At 39.2% G+C, this 17211-nt stretch overlaps 1 protein-coding gene across 3 annotated transcripts in view; it reads left to right on the forward strand.

Annotated features, from left to right (window-relative positions):
- asb3 (ankyrin repeat and SOCS box containing 3) overlaps window positions 1–17211 on the forward strand; it is a 71756-nt gene that overhangs the window by 2924 nt on the left and 51621 nt on the right. For all 3 annotated transcript variants that reach the window (XM_052012906.1, XM_052012905.1, XM_052012907.1), the window contains exons 2-5: window positions 273–477; window positions 2299–2457; window positions 6796–6908; window positions 13420–13555. In XM_052012906.1, coding sequence (XP_051868866.1) covers window positions 282–477; window positions 2299–2457; window positions 6796–6908; window positions 13420–13555 — 604 coding nt within the window. In that variant the 5' untranslated portion in view covers window positions 273–281. The remainder of the gene's footprint in view (window positions 1–272; window positions 478–2298; window positions 2458–6795; window positions 6909–13419; window positions 13556–17211) is intronic.

Consider the following 17211-nt stretch of genomic DNA (forward strand, 5'->3'; position numbering starts at 1 on the left):
ATTTGTGATTTTTTTTTTTGTTTGCACTATTTATTTATTTTGTAATTTATAGTAATTTTTATGTCTTTGCATGGTACTGCTACTGCAAAACAACAAATTTACATCATTTAAGTCAGTGATAATAAATTGATTTCTGATAAATATCAGTATGTCTGTAATTTTGTTTGCAATTTCTTCATTGAATACATGTGTACTAACCATGAAGATGGTGGTGTAGGTGTGAAATAATATTTAACACTTATTGACTTTATATTATTTCTTCATTAATTCAGCTCTGGAAAATGGACTTCACAGAGGCATACTCTGATACCTGTTCAGCGGTTGGACTTGCTGCAAGGAAGGGAAATGTAGAACTATTGAAAGCATTGATCAAAAAAGGTCATAGCCTTGACATTGCAGACAACCGTGGTTGGTATCCAATCCATGAAGCCGCATCACACAAAACATTAAAATGCTTGAGGCTTTTACTACATACAGGTACTGTAAATGACTAAGTATTTGGATAGTTTGTTTTATTGAAATAAGACCTAATCCTGTCACCTAAACACCAATCTTACATATAACAGTTGCAGTCAGTCCTTTAAAACTTTTTGTGAAAGGTTGTATCATGGCATCTTCAGTTGAAACCGAATTAGGAAAACATATTTTTCTCCTTGTCCAAATAAAAGTGGTTGAAATCCCTATTCATTAAACTCAACCTTAATGACACTGTATCATTAGGTAGCTATACCATTATATTGACACTGTAAACTAAAGTGCACACTCGCTTATCATTATGTTTTTGTATGTTTACTTATATCTTGTGTTACGTACCAGCAACAACAGAAACACACCAAGTCATGTATAAGTGTTAGAAACTATTTTATTAATAACTACTTGTGATAATAAGAAAAGTGAAAATGTTAGATATTCAACATTAACCCCAAAACTAATAAACTCAAAGTGTGTGTGTGGCAAATTCCCAAACTCCAAGTCTAGGAATAGTTCTCAAAGTTCAGTTTAGCAAGTCATCAGGTGAAACGTGAGCAAAGGCTTTTGCAAAACCACTGCTGACTGAAGAGAAAATGTAGAGAGAAATTATGAAATCCACATAGTCCACGATGGAACCCATACAACACCTCAGTCTCCGATGATCTCCACTGCTTTGTTCCAACGTATCTGCCACCCCGAAGGCATTCGATACGTGGCCGCCCACAGAAAATACCTGTTTTCCAGTACAGGTTAATGACAAAGTGGACTCCACTTGATTGCTCCAAAAATCCATACATGGATTGTAGTGACAGACACAGCTATTGTTCTTCATCCATTGATACGGAGACCCTCTCCCTCTGCCTCTCCCTCTCCCTCTGCCTCTGCCTCTGCCTCTGCCTCACTCACTGAGCAAAACAGCCAGCATGTTGTTATTAGTGTTGTTGTCTTGATAACACCGCACACACACTACTACTCTACTGTCCAGGTGCCTTAAAGGGACATTCACCAAATAGCAACCTGGCTCGTAATACTTGTGTTTCTTTGATTTTTTTTGCTTTTTTTTTCCATTCTCATTCTGTCCTTGTTTCTTGTTTATGGCTATATTATGGTTGATTTTGTAGATATTGTAGCACTGATGGAATCTTCGGTCATGACCAGAAAGCTCAAACACATCACCAGCCTTAATCACAAAGGTGGATAAGATATCTTTATTAGTCACATGTACATTGAAACACACAGTGAAATGCATCTTTTTGCGTAAAGTGTTCTGGGGGCAGCCCGCAAGTGTCACCACGCTTCCGGCGCCAACATAGCATGCCCACAACTTCCTAACCCGTACGCCTTTGGAATGTGGGAGGAAACCGGCAGCTTTGCCTGTCTTTCAACCTTCACCATCTTTTTTTGTTGATTATTTATTTCAACCTCACAACCATCCTTGTCTCAACTTTTTTCTATCATTCTTTCCTGCATCTCTGGACTGATGGTCTTTATTCTTGATGATTTCAGTCAGTGCTTTCATCAGTTTCCTTAAGTACTCTCTTGATCTTGACCTCTCTGCATCAAAGACCTCAATCGTCTATAAGTCAAGAGGTCAATGTTGGGGTGGGGGCTGATGAGATTTGCTTGAATGCACCAACCACTTTGGCCTGTTCAGATGTGGAATTGGAAGATGAAGGTCAACAACAATGGTAGAGGAATAGATGTTTGAAGTAAAACTCTTAAGAAAACAAAAAGAAGGGGAGCACACGAGAAGGGGATTGAGTTGTGTATTTATTTGTAGACAAATGTCCTTAATGGAATAAAAAATGCTTTTGTTATTTCCCCTAGTTTCGGTGACATCAGGTGTGGAATTGAAGACTTTTGAAGGTGAAACAGCTCTTCATCTTGCTGCTAAACATGGTCATTTAAAAATCGTCCAGATTCTGCTACAGGCTGGAGCAAATCCGAATGCCGTCACTAATGAAAATGTAACACCACTTTTTTTAGGTAAAGCACTAGAAGTGGAGCCCTAATCATAATTTGGCAGGGCCTCTAATAGTATCTGTCATGAGTTAGACATGCACTTGTTTTGAAACTTACTTAAGGTCTTAAAAGTGCAAGTTGCTATAATATATAAACTAAATATCACAGTGAGGGAAATCTGGCAGTGGACTTGGGTGAATATACACATATGTTTTATATACAATATATCATAACCAATCAAATTGAAGGACTATGAAATTAGCAGCGCAAGGACTAAGAAGGTAATTTTTGCTAAAGTGCATAAGAGGGAAAGATAGATTGGGTTGGCAAGAGACTGAAAAGTTTTAAAAAAAAAAATTGTCTTCCAAATCTCCAATAACAAATAGAACTGGAAGCAGTATAACACAACATGTAATATTTAATTTCTGGTGATTAGGAGGTTGAGAAAGGTTGATTAGGAATAATTGGCACATATCGTGGCACTAAAAGAAACTAAAATGGGCAGCACTTAACTCCACTGTATCAGCAAAGCAATTCTACACATTTCCTTATATTCTGGTGATGAGCAAGACTGCAAACTGCTGATAGCAACAGAATAAGAGTCAGATTTATTACCACTGACATATGAAGTGAAATTTGTTGTTTTGCAGCAGCAGTACAGTGCAAAGACACATCTATAAGTTATAAAATTAAACAATTAAATAGTGTGGGGGAAAAAAAGGAATAATGAGGTAGTGTTCATGGACCGTTCAGAAATCTGATGGCGGAGGGGAAGAAGCTGTTTCTAAATTGTTGAGTGTGGGTCTTCAGGCTCCTGTACCACCTCGTTGATAGTAGTAATAAGAAGAGGACATGTCCCAGATGGTGAGGGTCTTTAATGATGGATGCCGCCGCCTTGAGGCACCACCTTTTGAAGATGTCCTCGATGGTGGGGAGGGTTGTGCCCATGATGGAGCTGGCTGAGTCTATAACCCTCTGCATCCTGTGTATTGGAGCCTCCATACCAGGCTGTGATGTAACCAGTCAGAATGCTCTCCACTATACATCTATAGAAATCTATAAGAGTCTTTGGTGACATACCAAATCTCCTTAAACTCCTAACGAAGTAGAGCTGCTGGCATGCCTTCTTCATGATTGCATCAATGTGTTGGGCCCAAGATAAATCTCTGAGATGTTGACGCCCAGGAACTTGGAAGCTTCTCACCCTTTCCACCATTGACCCCTCAATGAGGACTGGTGTGTCTTCTCCCTACGTCCCCTTAAAGTCCACAATCAGTTCCTTGGATAGAAGGCTACAACTTGGACATTTGCTCCTGATAATAAATCTGCCCCTCACCTTCTGTTCCTCTGTCATTTGCACATAAATGATGGATTTAAATAATTAGTTATTTTAATCTATTATAATTTGTATATTTAATTTCATTTATTAGAGTTTAATTTCTTGGAGTTTCTTCAGCCCCAGTGTTAAATTTGGAGTTACATACAGAATAAAATTTGGTCTTTTACTGTTAGGGACATTTGTTGCAAATCATTTTATTGTCCCTAAACTAGCCAGTCAATGAACAAGAAATATGAAGATTATTCAGACTAGAATAGTCTATATCTTCATGTAGTTTTTTTCTTTCAATTTTCTAGCAAGGAGATGTGTTTCGTGATACTACAGATATACCTAGGTTTATGAAACAGTTGCTATCCTGGAAAAAGTTATGTTAAGAGAACCAGAAGGGGACATGAGAAGGCCTTGGCGAGTAGGATTAAGGAAAACCCCAAGGCGTTCTACACATACGTGAAGAACAGGAGAATGAATAGAGTGAGGGTAGGACTGCTCAGGAATAAAGGGGGAAACATGCCTGGAGGTGGAGGAAGTAAGGGAGGTCCTTAATACTTTGCTTCAGTCTTCACCATGGAGTGGGACTTTGAGGAATGTAAGGTCAGCACAGAACAGGCTAATGTGCTAGAGCATGTTGAGGTTAAGAAAGAGGTAGTATTGGAGCTTCTGAAAAACATTAGGACAGATAAGTTACCCAGGTTACTATGGGAAGCAAAGGAAGGGATTGCTGGGACATTGACAATGATCTTTGCGCCACAGGAGTGGTACCAGAGGATTGGAGGATGGCAAATGTTGTTCCGTTGTTCAAGAAAGGTAATAGGAATAATTCTGGGAATTATTGACCGGTGAGTCTTAAGTCAGTGGTGGACAAGCTATTGGAGAGGATTCTTAGGGACAGGATGTACGAGCATTTGGAGAAGCATAGTCTTATTAAGGATAGTCGGCATGGCTTTGTGAGGTGCAGGTCGTGCCTCATGAATCTAATTGAGTCTTTCAAGGAGGTGACAAAACAAATAGATGAAGGTAGAGTGGTGGATGTGGTGTATATGGACTTCAGTAAGACATTTGACAAGGTTCCCCATGGTAGGTGCATCCAGAAATAGCATGGGATCCATGAAGACTTGACTGTGTTGACTTGGAATTGGCTTGCCCACAGAAGGCAGAAGGTGGTAGTAGGTGGAACGTATTCTGCCTGGAAGACGATGACGAGTGGTGTTTCACAGGGATCTGTTCTGGGATCCCTGCTGTTTGTGATTTTTATAAATTACTTGGATGAGGAAGTGGAGGGGTGGGTTAGTAAGTTTGCAGATGACATGAAGGTTGGAGGTGTTGTGGATAGTGTAGAACGTTGTTGTAGGTTACAATGGGATATAGACAGGATGCAGAGTTGGGCGGAGAAGTGGCAGATGGAGTTCAATCCAGAAAAGTGTGAAGTGATATGCTTTGGAAGATCGAAATTGAAGACAGAGTACAAGGTTAATGGCAGGATTTCTAACGGTGTGGAAGAACAGAGGGATCTTGGGGTTCAAGTCCATAAATCCCTCAAAGTTGCCATGGAAGTTGATAGGGTAGTTAAGAAGGTGTATGGTGCGCTGGCCTTCATTAGGCAGGGGATTGAGTTCAAGAGAGACGAGGTAATGTTGCAGCTCTACAAAACTCTGGTTAGACCACACTTCTCAGTTGGCAGAATCTCAGATGGTGATGAGGAGGTGTATAGGTGCGAGATAGATCGGTTGGTTGTACGGCGTTGCAACAACAACCTCACACTCAACGTCAGCAAGACCAAGGATTTGATTGTGGACTTCAGGAAGGGGAAATCGGAAGAACACACACCAGTCTTCATTGAGGGGTCAGCGGTGGAAAGGGTGAGCAGCTTCAAGTTCCTGGGCCCAACACATCGATGCAATCACGAAGAAGGTTCTACTTCATTAGGAGTTTGAGGAGATTTGGTATGTCATCAAAGACATTTGCAAATTTCTACAGATGTATAGTGGAGAGCATTCTGACTGGTTGCATCACCACCTGTAATGGAGGCTCCAATTGCAGGATCGAAAGAGGCTGCAGAGGGTTGTAGACTCAGCCAGCTCCATCATGGGCACAGCCCTCCCTGCCATCGAGGACATGGCATTATAGCAAAAATTTGTAATGTGAACATTTGTAAATAAAGGGATACCTGTAGCTTTCTGACTTGAAATGACACTTTGTCTATAGCATCCAAAGCTTGATTGACAAACTTGTAACTCAAGACGACAGTTAAGCAGTTTATGAATGCCCATATTATAAGGGAGGTAGACTGCATGTGCTTTCCTTCTGTGTTGTTTGAAGTCTTACATTTACAATTTAGTGTTGATTATTTGTTTTTCTTCAGTTTTCATTGGTTATCTGTGTGCCTGATATTATTGAGCTGCATCCCAATACTGTTTGGTATCCAGGATACTTTAGGAGTTTATCTGCGTTAGCCCTGAGATTTTTTTTTATGCTGTATAGCTGAGCCAAGGCTTTGGTATTCCCATGGTAATTAAATAGTAGCATTTCCTTCTCACAGGAGCATAGTCAATAGTTTATTATTTAATAGTTAACAAGCAATCAATCTCTTTTTTGGTTTGCCTGTTTCACAAGTATCTGTCTTTGCCAGTACTCCACAGAAGAAGATTCTAAGAATGAAAAATGCACTTTGTAACAACCAAGGTTTGGGTTTCAGCTCAATCATACAACATGATTTATTGTAAATAAAATGTGGCATATAGTTAGGAGGAAAATATCTTTAGACAATATATAGTGTAAAATGATCAACTCTCAAAATTGGAAGGCAGTACAATGAATTTACAAATACAAAATCATTTTATACCAGGAATTACATAATTTATTGCTTTCATTTCATTCCTTGCACAATTTGATCATTATTTAAAATGCATTTGTTTATCTGTATGCATTGACATGACTACAATCTGATGTTCTACTGCATTGTGTAATGCTGGGAGAAAGTTTGATCATAATTTCCAAAGTTTGACCAAAGTTTCCCATAATTGCAGCAACAGAGAAGGGCCATTTTGCTGTTGTAAGGACACTACTAAAGTATGGAGCAAGGATTAATGGATCTCATTCTGCATGCTTATGGAGTGTTGTGCACCAGGCTGCTTATCAGGTACCGTAACATCCATTGCCTATACTTTAGTAGGGAAAGAGGAAAATTTTAAAGCAATCAGTGAATGATAGTAATGTATTTATTTTGCTTTATCATTCTTTGAATGTGGATGACAATGGTTAGCATTTAAGTGCCACACACAAGGTTGTAGAGGGGCTTCTTGAACTGGAGCAGGCTGCGTAGTGAAAATGTGCTCTCATTTTTTTTTACAGGGTCTAAGATTTTGAATTTGTGATGATTGAGATATCATTGTACTTCCAAATCAGGATGGTGTGTGGCTTGGGATGGAGGGACATGTACCTGATGCTGTCATAGTCATAAATTCTGCATGATGCAGAGCAATGCTGCTAAAGGGAAAACTAAATGGTGTAGAGTAATTAATTGTGAATTAAAGGGTATGTTCTTTACACAAGCACACAAATTGAATAAATTTAATGTGTGAAGTCCACTTGTAGAGTATGACCTGGTAGCCATCATTGAGTATAAGATATGTCAGTCCTCGGCCTTCTCCATTGCCAGGAGAAGTCCAAGCGCAAACTGTAGGAGCAGCATCTTATTTCCCGTCTTGGAACTTTGCAGCCTAATGACATGAACGTTGAATTTTAACACTTTAAGTAACCCCACCCCACACCCCATCCACTGTGCCTCTTTTCTTATTTTCCCTTTCCTAGTCTACCTCTCTTTTTCCCTTCTTCCCTCACCTTTTGACCTATCCCTTGGTGCCCCGGTGGATCTGCTCTCCCCTCCCCTTCCCACCTGCCTATCACTGTCTCTTACCTGCATCTACCTATCACCACCTTGTGCCCACCCTGCCTCCCTTCTTTTGTCCACCTATCACTGCTCTGCTTTTTCCTCCTATATATTGGGCTTCCCCTTTTCCTATCTTCAGTCCTGAAGAAGGGTCCTGACTGTAAACATTGCCTACCAACTTTTCTCCACAGATGCTGCCTGGCCTGGTGAGTTCCTTCAGCATCATAGTATTTTTCATCTAGATTCCGGCATCTGCAGTCTTTTATTTCTATAAGATCATCAGGGTTGAGTATTAAATATGATATGACATGAAAAATAGGCAAAATAATAAAGGGGAGGGGGTAGCCTTGTTGATAATGAAATCAGTTCGAAGATGAGATAGGGTACAACAAAACGCAAGCAGGAAGTAGAGAACTTCATGGATAAGATTAAAAATCGGTAAGGAATTTAGACTATAATGCAGATTTTGTGTATGTACTTATAGCTGTGAAGTAGTTGCATGCATAAATGCAGTGATTATCCAAACATAGCAAAGGCAGTATGGCTTAAATTCTGGACAAAAAACTCTTAATTCCTTGACATTGGAGGGATGACTTAAACCACTGCTGTAGGGAGGGTTAAAAACCATTTTGATTGTGGTTCAGTTACCAGTGCAGACTGCACAAAGGAAGTCAGGGGTCAGGATTAAGGGCCACATGAGGGAACGGGAAACACCCCAAGAGAAAATGGAGAGTGGGGTTGGGAAAGATGAGGGATGAATGGGGAGGGGTAGATGTCAGTAGGAGGTGGTGGTGAGGGTGCCTGTGATCAAGGTTAGGGGTTAGTTAATCAAAGGGCTGCTATCACTGGTTGGGAGGTGGAGGAGAGAAGATTAGTGAGAGGGTGGATTAGGTTGGGTGAGGCAAATGAGTTTGGGTTGGTGATTATTAGTATGATTATGATTATTAGTAAATAATTTAGGGAGTGCCCACTTGAGTTGGCCTTCCAGTTCCAGGCTGGGATGGGTAAGGAGAGAAGGCCTGCTTCCACAGGATTGGCCTGTGGATAGAGCAGGTCATTCTAACACAAGCAAAATTGCCAGAAGAATGTGTGTTCAGTCTCCTTCATGTATTATGCAGCAGATGCGTGGAGGAAGCCTGAATGAAAATGGTGAACTTTGCAATTCATGCTTTGTTCCTGATTTTTGTTCATATTTTGTATATCATAGACATGAGACTGCCTGACACCATCTTCCTGTGACTTGGTCAGTCTAGTTTTCAGGTATGCAGTTTTCATTTAGGTAGTGCAAGTACATCAGTGTCAGAAAGGTAGTGAATTTCTTGAGTACGTTCAGGATAATTTTCTACAATAGTATGGCCTAGAACCACCAAGAAGGTTGGTCACAGAGTTGTTGATCGACTAGATTTCATTGGCAGCTGAATGGTTTGGGGACATTAATGTGATTGTAGTCAAGTTCAAAGTAGTGTTTGAAAGGGAAAAATGAGAAACAATTACTAAGGTTCTAGATTTAGGCAAGATTGAGTTTAATTTGATGACAGAGACATGATAAACTGGTCAAATTTATTAATAAAACAGATTAAGGGGGAAGTATTTAAAAAAAATTAACCAGTTTACGTGCCTAATACATTAGCTCAAAATCAAAGCATAAGTGTAAAATAACAAGGAAAAGCAGAAAAGAACAACGAAAGGTGACAAAGTAGATAGCAACAGCTGTAAAAAAAAAGGGTTCTGTTAAAAAGTAATCAACCTGAAACATTATCTCTATTTTTGTCTTGCCTACTTAGTTTTTCCAGCAGTTTTTCTTTTTTTTATAATGGATGAAAATGAACTTCCAAAGGATATCAAAAACAATGTTAAATATTTCTACAATTATATTGGGACAAAAGTTGTAGTCAGGTGCTAAGTAGGTTCCTTGGAAATAGAGGTGATACTGTAAGTAAAAATAAAGAATTGTGGAATATTTTTATCAGTATTAACAGTGGAAGAAGAGGATTTCATATTGGATATCCCAAGCAAACATTGAATCAAATACAAGATCTTAACAAAATTGAAGAAAATAATTGCATATGGCCAGAATTTTAAAAGAAGTGGGTGTGAGCACAGTACATCTTCTGAAATATTGATAGGTGATGCTTAATGGATTTTCAGAAGAAAGTTTAAATTCTGTCATAAGAGACTGTTGCCTAATTTATCCTGTTGTGCTTATTATCAGTACGGGGCAGAGAGCAGGGATGTTATGCAGGTAATCAGAATGGAAGTTCTGGGGAAATATCTTTGACTCAAAAGGTTAACTATATTTCTCTTTTCACAGAGGCTCCCTGACCTGCTGAGGGTTTCCAGCATTTTCTGTTTTTATTTCTGATCTTCGTTAACTGCAGTTTTTTTGATGAAGTGATGAGTGGAGTCTGACGAGTATCTGTCTTGGAATCATAACAGTCCATCCTGTTTCCAAACTAATTGGATGTTGGGTGAGAAGTTCGTTGGTGACATGAAGATAGATGGGATTGTGGGCAGTGTTAGGTGGCAGCATTAGACTATAAGGAGATCATTAATAGGTTCAGCAAAACCCATAAATAGGATAAAACTGTAACAAATGGATTTTCATGTAATTAATCCTTGGAGGTCCATGTGGATAGACAGACATAGAGAATAACTATAAGTTTGACCTTTATACTTTGTGGAGAAGAATGGTAGGGGATGCTGCAGTTATGCAAGGCCATGGTTGGATCATGATTTCAAGGGAAACTAATTGGGTAAGTTGTGAGAAATTATTTTTCCTGATTAGGTGCCGAGGGTTGCGTGGTACAGTCTTAAAACTTGCCTAGAACCAGACCTCTCCTGAAGTGAGGTAACACTTTTACATGCAAAGGTTGGTAGAAGTTTGGAACTTTCTTCCATAAATGGTGGGTGATGCTAGGTGAATTGTTAACTTTAATCCTTTGACTGTTAGACATTTATTATCCAAAAGTATTTAGAGATATAGACTAAAGTGTGTTATTTAAAATGTGATTACAACTCAGCCATGATTTTTACTGAATTGTGGAATTGAAATAGAGACTAGGGGCTTGCACTAATAGGGTTAATATTAGATCTAAACATAAGCATTGTGGTTACGACTAGGCTTGATGGGATACTTGACCAAGTGGTAGCTCTGGGGATGATGGCTATTGCAGCCTGCAGTAATAGACTGTTTATTGCTCTTTTGAGGGAGGAGATAAAGGGAATAAAGGCGGACAAGATAGTTGAATTACTATGGAAATTATAAGATAAGGTATCTTTATTAGTCACATGTACATCGAAACACACAGTGAAATACATCTTTTGTGTAGTGATTTGGGGGGCAGCCCGCAAGTGTCGCCACGCTTCCGGCGCCAACATAACATGCCCATAACTTCCTAACCCGTGCGTCTTTGGAATGTGGGAGGAAACCGGAGCACCCAGAGGAAACCCACACAGACACGTGGAGAACATACAAACACCTTACAGACAGTGGCCGGAGTTGAACCCGGGTCGCTGGTGCTGTAAAGCATTATGCTAACCACTATGCTACTGTGCCTGACCAGGGCCAAGGCTGGGATTGTGGGCCTGCACAAAGTAGTTGGTTTTAGAGACTCTCAAAATATAGATATGAAAACAGAAAGATAGGAGCTATAAATATGTGCTCCATCTCTATCGCCAAGTTCCTTGGGAAGACTGAGATCTTTTCCCGTGCATTTGCTTGAATGAAATCTTTGCTTGATCTTCATGGAACTATGAGTGGCCTTTGTCCCACAATAAAAAAAAACAGACATATAGACTTACAGAAGAGGGACTGCAGATGTTGGAATCTGGAGCAAAGGACAAACTGCTGGGGGAACTCAGCGGGTCAAGCAATGTCTGTGGAGGCAAAGGGATAGTTGAGCATTTCGGGTTGAGACCCTGCATCAGGACTAGTGGGTTTGTGAGGGACAGGTTATGGGCTTAATTGGCAATGCATAATTGGTTGAGCTGGAGTAGAAGAGGGAGTTGATGAGGCAGATTTTGGGACAGTGCTTTCATGGCTAATGATGGAAATATAGATGGAGACTCGTTTTTCATCTCTTGGAAACTGTGTGAGAATTTCCTGCAGATCCCCTGTTCGGGGTGAAGGGCAGCAACAATCACTTGAGCCTGAAGCAGGTACAGCTGTATATACGTCACATTGTAATAAGGCAGGACAAGCCCAAGTTGCCTTGCACTATTTATTTACTGATTCCAGTTAGACACTTATTTGGGGGGGATACCCAGAAGAAACTTGCAATATTCCCTTTATCGTGGTCTTACTCGGATCAGAGGATTTAAATGTACACTGGGTGCCACCTGGAGGTCATCATATCTTAGTGCATAAATTTAAAGAACGAAGCTGAAAGTCAGTATTATTGTTGTGAGCTTCCTGGGACTTCTGTTTGAATATTTTTTATGCCTTTAACAGGGGCACAAAAAGAAAGATCTTCAGTTAAACCAAAGCTTTCACATCAAGTGTCCCTGTGTGCTTGACAACTGCACATTCAGGTCCAAAGTTATGCTAATTGACCAAATATTTAAAAATAATGTGCAGTTAAACATTTACCTGACTGTGTGTGGAAAGGTCATTCTCTTAATAGTTTGCATGATCCAGATGGCTAGTTGATTGTAGTAATACAATTTGAACTGGTTGACGCAGGAAAGGTTGAACTAAATTTGAGTGTCTTCAACTTTTTGGAATGGATTTATAATAAGGCTGCAATGGTTCCTTGATGAAGATTTAAGAAGAAGGGATTAGGAATTTGAATGATAACCTCAATGTATGTTTTCAGGATATTGATTCCAGTTTTCTTGTTCACATTTCTCATCACTCATCATCTTAGGCTTGCCTACTGTTGTATATGTCCATTGTTTCTTTACAAAGTAGGGTAATCTGTCTCCCTGATTTTGACTTTTCTTTACTTCCAATAACTGAAAAATTAACAATTCTTGTCTGGTTATAAGTATTATAATTGCCCATTGATTTAACTTGGAGGCCATGAGTTTTCAATCCAACTTTCATAATGTTTTCTTTGGCAGACTCTTGGGGTAGAAGATAACTTGGTTCCACTCCAGTTCCATGAATTCTAAAGTGCCCAGTGAGGTCAATGTGGGACTACAGATTCTGCTGTAGGTGGGGCAGGAGGTGTTTGATGGAGTGGGTGTATGGATAATATAGGAGGTGGCCAGCTTCCTTCACCATATTCTTTTGGCTTCCACATGCTTCCAATGAAAAGACTTGGTTTTCAGTACCTCCCCAGATGTTCCTCCATTGTGATTGCCAGGGATTCCTGTGAGATGGTGAGGATTTTTCTTTTTTTCCTAGAAGGCTTTGAGAACATCATTGAAGCATTTCTTATGTCCCCTGGCAATCCTTACCATGATGGAACTTGGAGTAGTGTGCATGTTTCGGGGCTCTGGTGTTGGGTATGCAAAATATGTGGCTTGCTCATTGGAGCTGGCTGACTGTGCTTGGAGCCTCTGGTGGGGATGGTGGCCTGGGAGAGGACATTAATGTTGATGTGCTTATTCAGACAATGGATTTCGGGCATCTTGGTGGCATGTGTCCTTGTGACATAATCTGACAAATGCTAGTGCCTGATTTGTGGGTGGCACTGATCTTGTACCCATCTCTCTGACAAAGCAGGATATTGGTTATGAGATTTCATATTATATTGGACAGACCATAGCAATAACTTCAGAATAACTGTGTCTAAAGTATATTTATTATGTTTTGCAGGGACACTTAGAAATATTGAAGTTCTTACTTGAAAAGGGGGCTGATAAAGAATCCAAGGATGATTATGGAATTACACCGTTGTTTCTTGCTGCGCAGTATGGAAAGCTGGAAAGTTTAAGAATCCTTGTACAACATGGTAATCGTTCAAAATGTTTTGATATTGCATTAGAAATGAGTGAGAAATTCTGGCTATTTGGAATGAACTATTTTATAAGTATTTCTACTTAACAGGGTTATCCTGTTAAGATTATTGCACCCTAATCTTTGAAAGTATCTAACTGCAATGCTAATTTAAAAATGGCTCTGCTGTTTGAACTTGGAGTAGTGTAATAAGTTAGCATAGTGTTTCATTTCTCTGAACAGTGCATGTAGTGAGGATTGCCGTTGTGAAAGCATTCTCTGTCAGTTTTGTAACCTCACATGAATGCAGTGACATTTCTAAACATACTTCAGGAGTGCCATAACTATTTGTTTTCCCATGTGGGGCAGTCATTAAGCTCCAAAAATAATTCATTGTTTAAAGTGCCTTGAGATATTTCTCTTCATAAAGTGCTATACAAACATACTTTATTTTGTGAAGTGTTTGGATTAGCTGCAGTTATAGGCACCTGTCATCACACGTGATGTGAACATCACGTTTTCTCACTCGGACTATGACATAATTTAAAGGTGCTTTCAATCCTTTTCATGGTAAATCTACTCAGCTTGTAACTTGACATCATATGCTTTCTTGGTCAAAGGGGGTATGCAGGCAATGGTAAAATGTACTCTAATGTTCTTTTGAGGTTTAAATGAAGGTTTGCAGTTGATCACAACTGGACATTTTCTCTATATCTGTGAGATTATTTGATACCAATTCCATTGTTCAATTTTTAATGTTTAATTCTACTTGTATAATAGTAATCACAGTCAGTAGCTTTTAAATCCTCCCCTGTTGGTTTAAGTTTGGTTGCGCTCTTCATTTGCTTTCACAGCACGTTTTGGGGAAATTTTAAAATTCAGCTGAAATCATGTTTCAGTTGAGCAATTATCATATTTGTAGACCAATCGCCCCTCTTGAGTTGGGGGAAGGGGTTGTACACAGGCAGTCTAATGCACTCCAAAATGTGGAACTGGGCTTCTCAATATGGTGACAATTTGCCAATGATCAGTGAACCTGACTGCCACTCTCCCCCCACCCCAAATCCCACCACCTGCAACCAAGCCTACAAGTTAAAATTTCCTTGATATTTCTTCTCTGTTACTCAGGTTTTCTTCAATGTGTTTTTCCCTTTGTGGTGACTTCTATTATCAAGACCCTTCATCCAGGTTCTCTCATTGTTTCATATTCTGACCTATCTGTTAATGTAAGAATTTAGTGCCACAGTGAGCAAAACCAAAGGCAAAGTATGGGAGAACGCCTTAGCTTCCATATCGGGAGAATTTGGGAAGGATTTTTTGTATTTTTGCTGTGAGTTTACTTTATGCACCAGAGAATTTCTGAATCCCATTGTCATAAATTGTGCTTTAGATAAGATCCCCAGAGAGGACTAATATTTTGAGCACTATAACAGCATAAGAAACAGGAGCAGCTGTGGGCCAGTTGATACATCAGGTCTGCTTCATCATTCAATAAGATAGCAATTGATCCAATCTTGGCCTCAACACCACTTTCCTGCTCTTTCCTTATACCCCTGACCCTCTTGTTGATTAAATGGCTGTCAATTACTGTTTTGTATATATTAAATTATTTCATCTCCTTTGCTCTTGGAGTGGAGAATTCCAGAGAGAGAAAATTCCTCCTCCATCTTAAACAGGTGACCCATTATGCCCCTTATTTCTAGGTACTCCCACTAGAGGAAACATTTTCTCAGCATCCACTTTGTCAATCCCCCTCAAAATTTTATATATTTTAATGAGATTATTTCTCATTCTTCTAAACTCGAATGAGTAAAGGTCCAACCCGCTCAACCTCTTCAAATGTCAATCCCTTCAGCTGAGAAATCGACCAAGTGAACCTCTCCCTACTTTCTCCAACGTGTGCAGTACTCCAATTGCAGTCTTGCCAGTGCCCTGTAAGTTGCATCAAAACTTCCTTACTTGCCTTGCAATGAAGGCCAGCATTGGCCTTGTAATTATTGGCAGTACTTGCATACTAACTTTTTGTTTTTCATGTACAGTTCTCTTTATACTGCAACTTTTTGAGATTTCATTCTATTTATATAATTTTCTTTCTCATTCTTCCAACCAAAATGAATGACCTCATATTTTTCCATATTGCATTCGGTGCTATGTTTTTGTCCATTCACTTAATCAGCCTACATCCACTGAAGCCTCTCTGCAACCTAGCTTTGTATCATCAGCAAAGGTACATCATTACTTGATCCCCGATCCAGATCATTGATTGGGCTGTGAACAGATGGAGCCTGGCACCAGTCCCTGTGGCATCTCACCTGTATCAGCTTTCTACTCTGTTTTCAGTCCATTAATCGATTCTCCATCCATGCCTGTATGTTATCCCCAATAATAGATGTTCTAATTTAGTTTAATAATCTCTTGTGTGGCACCTTATCAAAGGCCTTCTGAAAGTCTAAATGTGCAATATTAACTAGTTTCTTCCAACTATTCTGCTATATATAACCTCAAAAACTCTTAACAGATTGGTCAAACATTATTTCCCTTTCATAAACCAATATTGACACTACTCAATCACAATATTATTTTCTAAATGCCCTGTTGCCATTACCTTAATGATAGACTTCAGGATTTTCATTGCTATTAATGTTTTTTGTCCTCCTTCCTTTTCGGTGTTACATTTCCCACTTTCCTAGAAGGGAATTGTTCTAGATCAAATGAAATTTTGGAAGATGTCAACCAGTTCATCCACTAGTTCCCATGGCCTTTTATTACCCTATACAGGTGTTCAGGTCCTGAGGATTTATTTCCTTTTGGTCCCATTAATTTCTCCAATACTAATTTTTTTTTATTCAGTTCTTTGACCTCATTTACTCTAGATCTTTTGCACTTCATTGTTTCTGGGAGGTTTTCTCTGTCTTCTATGATGAAGAGCTAAACAAAATATTTGTTTGACCTCTCTGCCTTTTTTTTTATTCTGCAATATAATTTAACCTGTCTCGGTCTGTTAGGGATCCACTTTACTACTAACTAATCCTTTCCTTTTCATATATCTATTGAAGCTTTTTATTGTCTGCTTTTATGTTTCTCCCTAGCCTACTCTCATAATATACTCTCTATCTTCTTGGTCATGCCTTGGCCCTCCTTTGCAGAATGCTGATATTTTCCCCATCCTCAAGTTTAGTTCCTTTTTTTGGGGAACATTATATGCCTTTTTCCATTGATATAATAATATCTTTAACTTCTTTTGATTGCCATGGCTGCATCACTTTTCCCCTTTTGCCTTTTTCCCCTTAAAGAGATGCACATTTAATGTAGGAGAATGGATCTTTAAATGTGTGAAGTTGGTAATAAAAGCCACAACATGCAAGTGCATATGAATGTGTTATAGATCATGATTGGACTGCAGTTGGAGTATATAGGAAAAATAATAATGAAGCCATAGAAAGGGTGCAGTAAAAGCTTACTCAAGTAATACTGGAATGAAATCATCTTATATGAAGAAAGGCTTGAAAAAGTGAGACTTTTAAAAAAACTATTACTGTATCATACAAGATTAAGGGAAATCCTATGGAGATTTTCAACATTATGAAAATTCTTGTAAGCATAGTGAATACTTATTTCCAATGGTTGACAAATTATAAATAAGATTACCACAACGAAACCAGAGGAGGTGGT

Source organism: Pristis pectinata, chromosome 3, assembly GCF_009764475.1.
Source record: "Pristis pectinata isolate sPriPec2 chromosome 3, sPriPec2.1.pri, whole genome shotgun sequence".
NCBI lineage: Eukaryota > Metazoa > Chordata > Chondrichthyes > Rhinopristiformes > Pristidae > Pristis > Pristis pectinata.